Source organism: Apaloderma vittatum, unplaced genomic scaffold (genome assembly GCF_000703405.1).
Source record: "Apaloderma vittatum isolate BGI_N311 unplaced genomic scaffold, ASM70340v1 scaffold25644, whole genome shotgun sequence".
In the NCBI taxonomy this organism is placed as follows: domain Eukaryota; kingdom Metazoa; phylum Chordata; class Aves; order Trogoniformes; family Trogonidae; genus Apaloderma; species Apaloderma vittatum.
In genome coordinates this window covers 6,900-7,171 of record NW_009711308.1, presented here as the reverse complement: position 1 = coordinate 7,171, position 272 = coordinate 6,900, and the positions used below count along the sequence as shown (strand labels likewise).

Below are 272 nucleotides of genomic sequence, written 5' to 3'. Positions count from 1 at the left end.
GTGGTCGTTGCTGTGTTTTTGCGCTCCTCGCTGGCTCCATCTGTGGCAAAGGCGTTCTCGTAACACCCTCTCGTTGTGCGCGGCGCGAGCTAACGATCCTGTCGCCCCTCTGCAGGAGAGCAGCGATGAAGCACTGCTTTTACAATGAGACCGTGGGGTTCTTCTACAACAACAGCCGCAAAGAGCTGACCACGTACTGGAGGACGAAGGATGTCTTGGTGGTTGCCCTGGGCCTGACAGGGAGCGTCATCGTGCTCCTCACCAACCTGCTG

The 272-nt window shown here is 58.1% G+C and overlaps 1 protein-coding gene across 1 annotated transcript in view; it reads left to right on the top strand.

The window, feature by feature from the left end:
* Positions 1 to 125: 125 nt before the first annotated feature.
* Positions 126 to 272, top strand: part of LPAR2 (lysophosphatidic acid receptor 2) — a 4,196-nt gene continuing 4,049 nt past the window's right edge. Inside the window, exon 1 of the mRNA XM_009867615.1 lies at positions 126 to 268. Coding sequence (XP_009865917.1) covers positions 126 to 268 — 143 coding nt within the window. The remainder of the gene's footprint in view (positions 269 to 272) is intronic.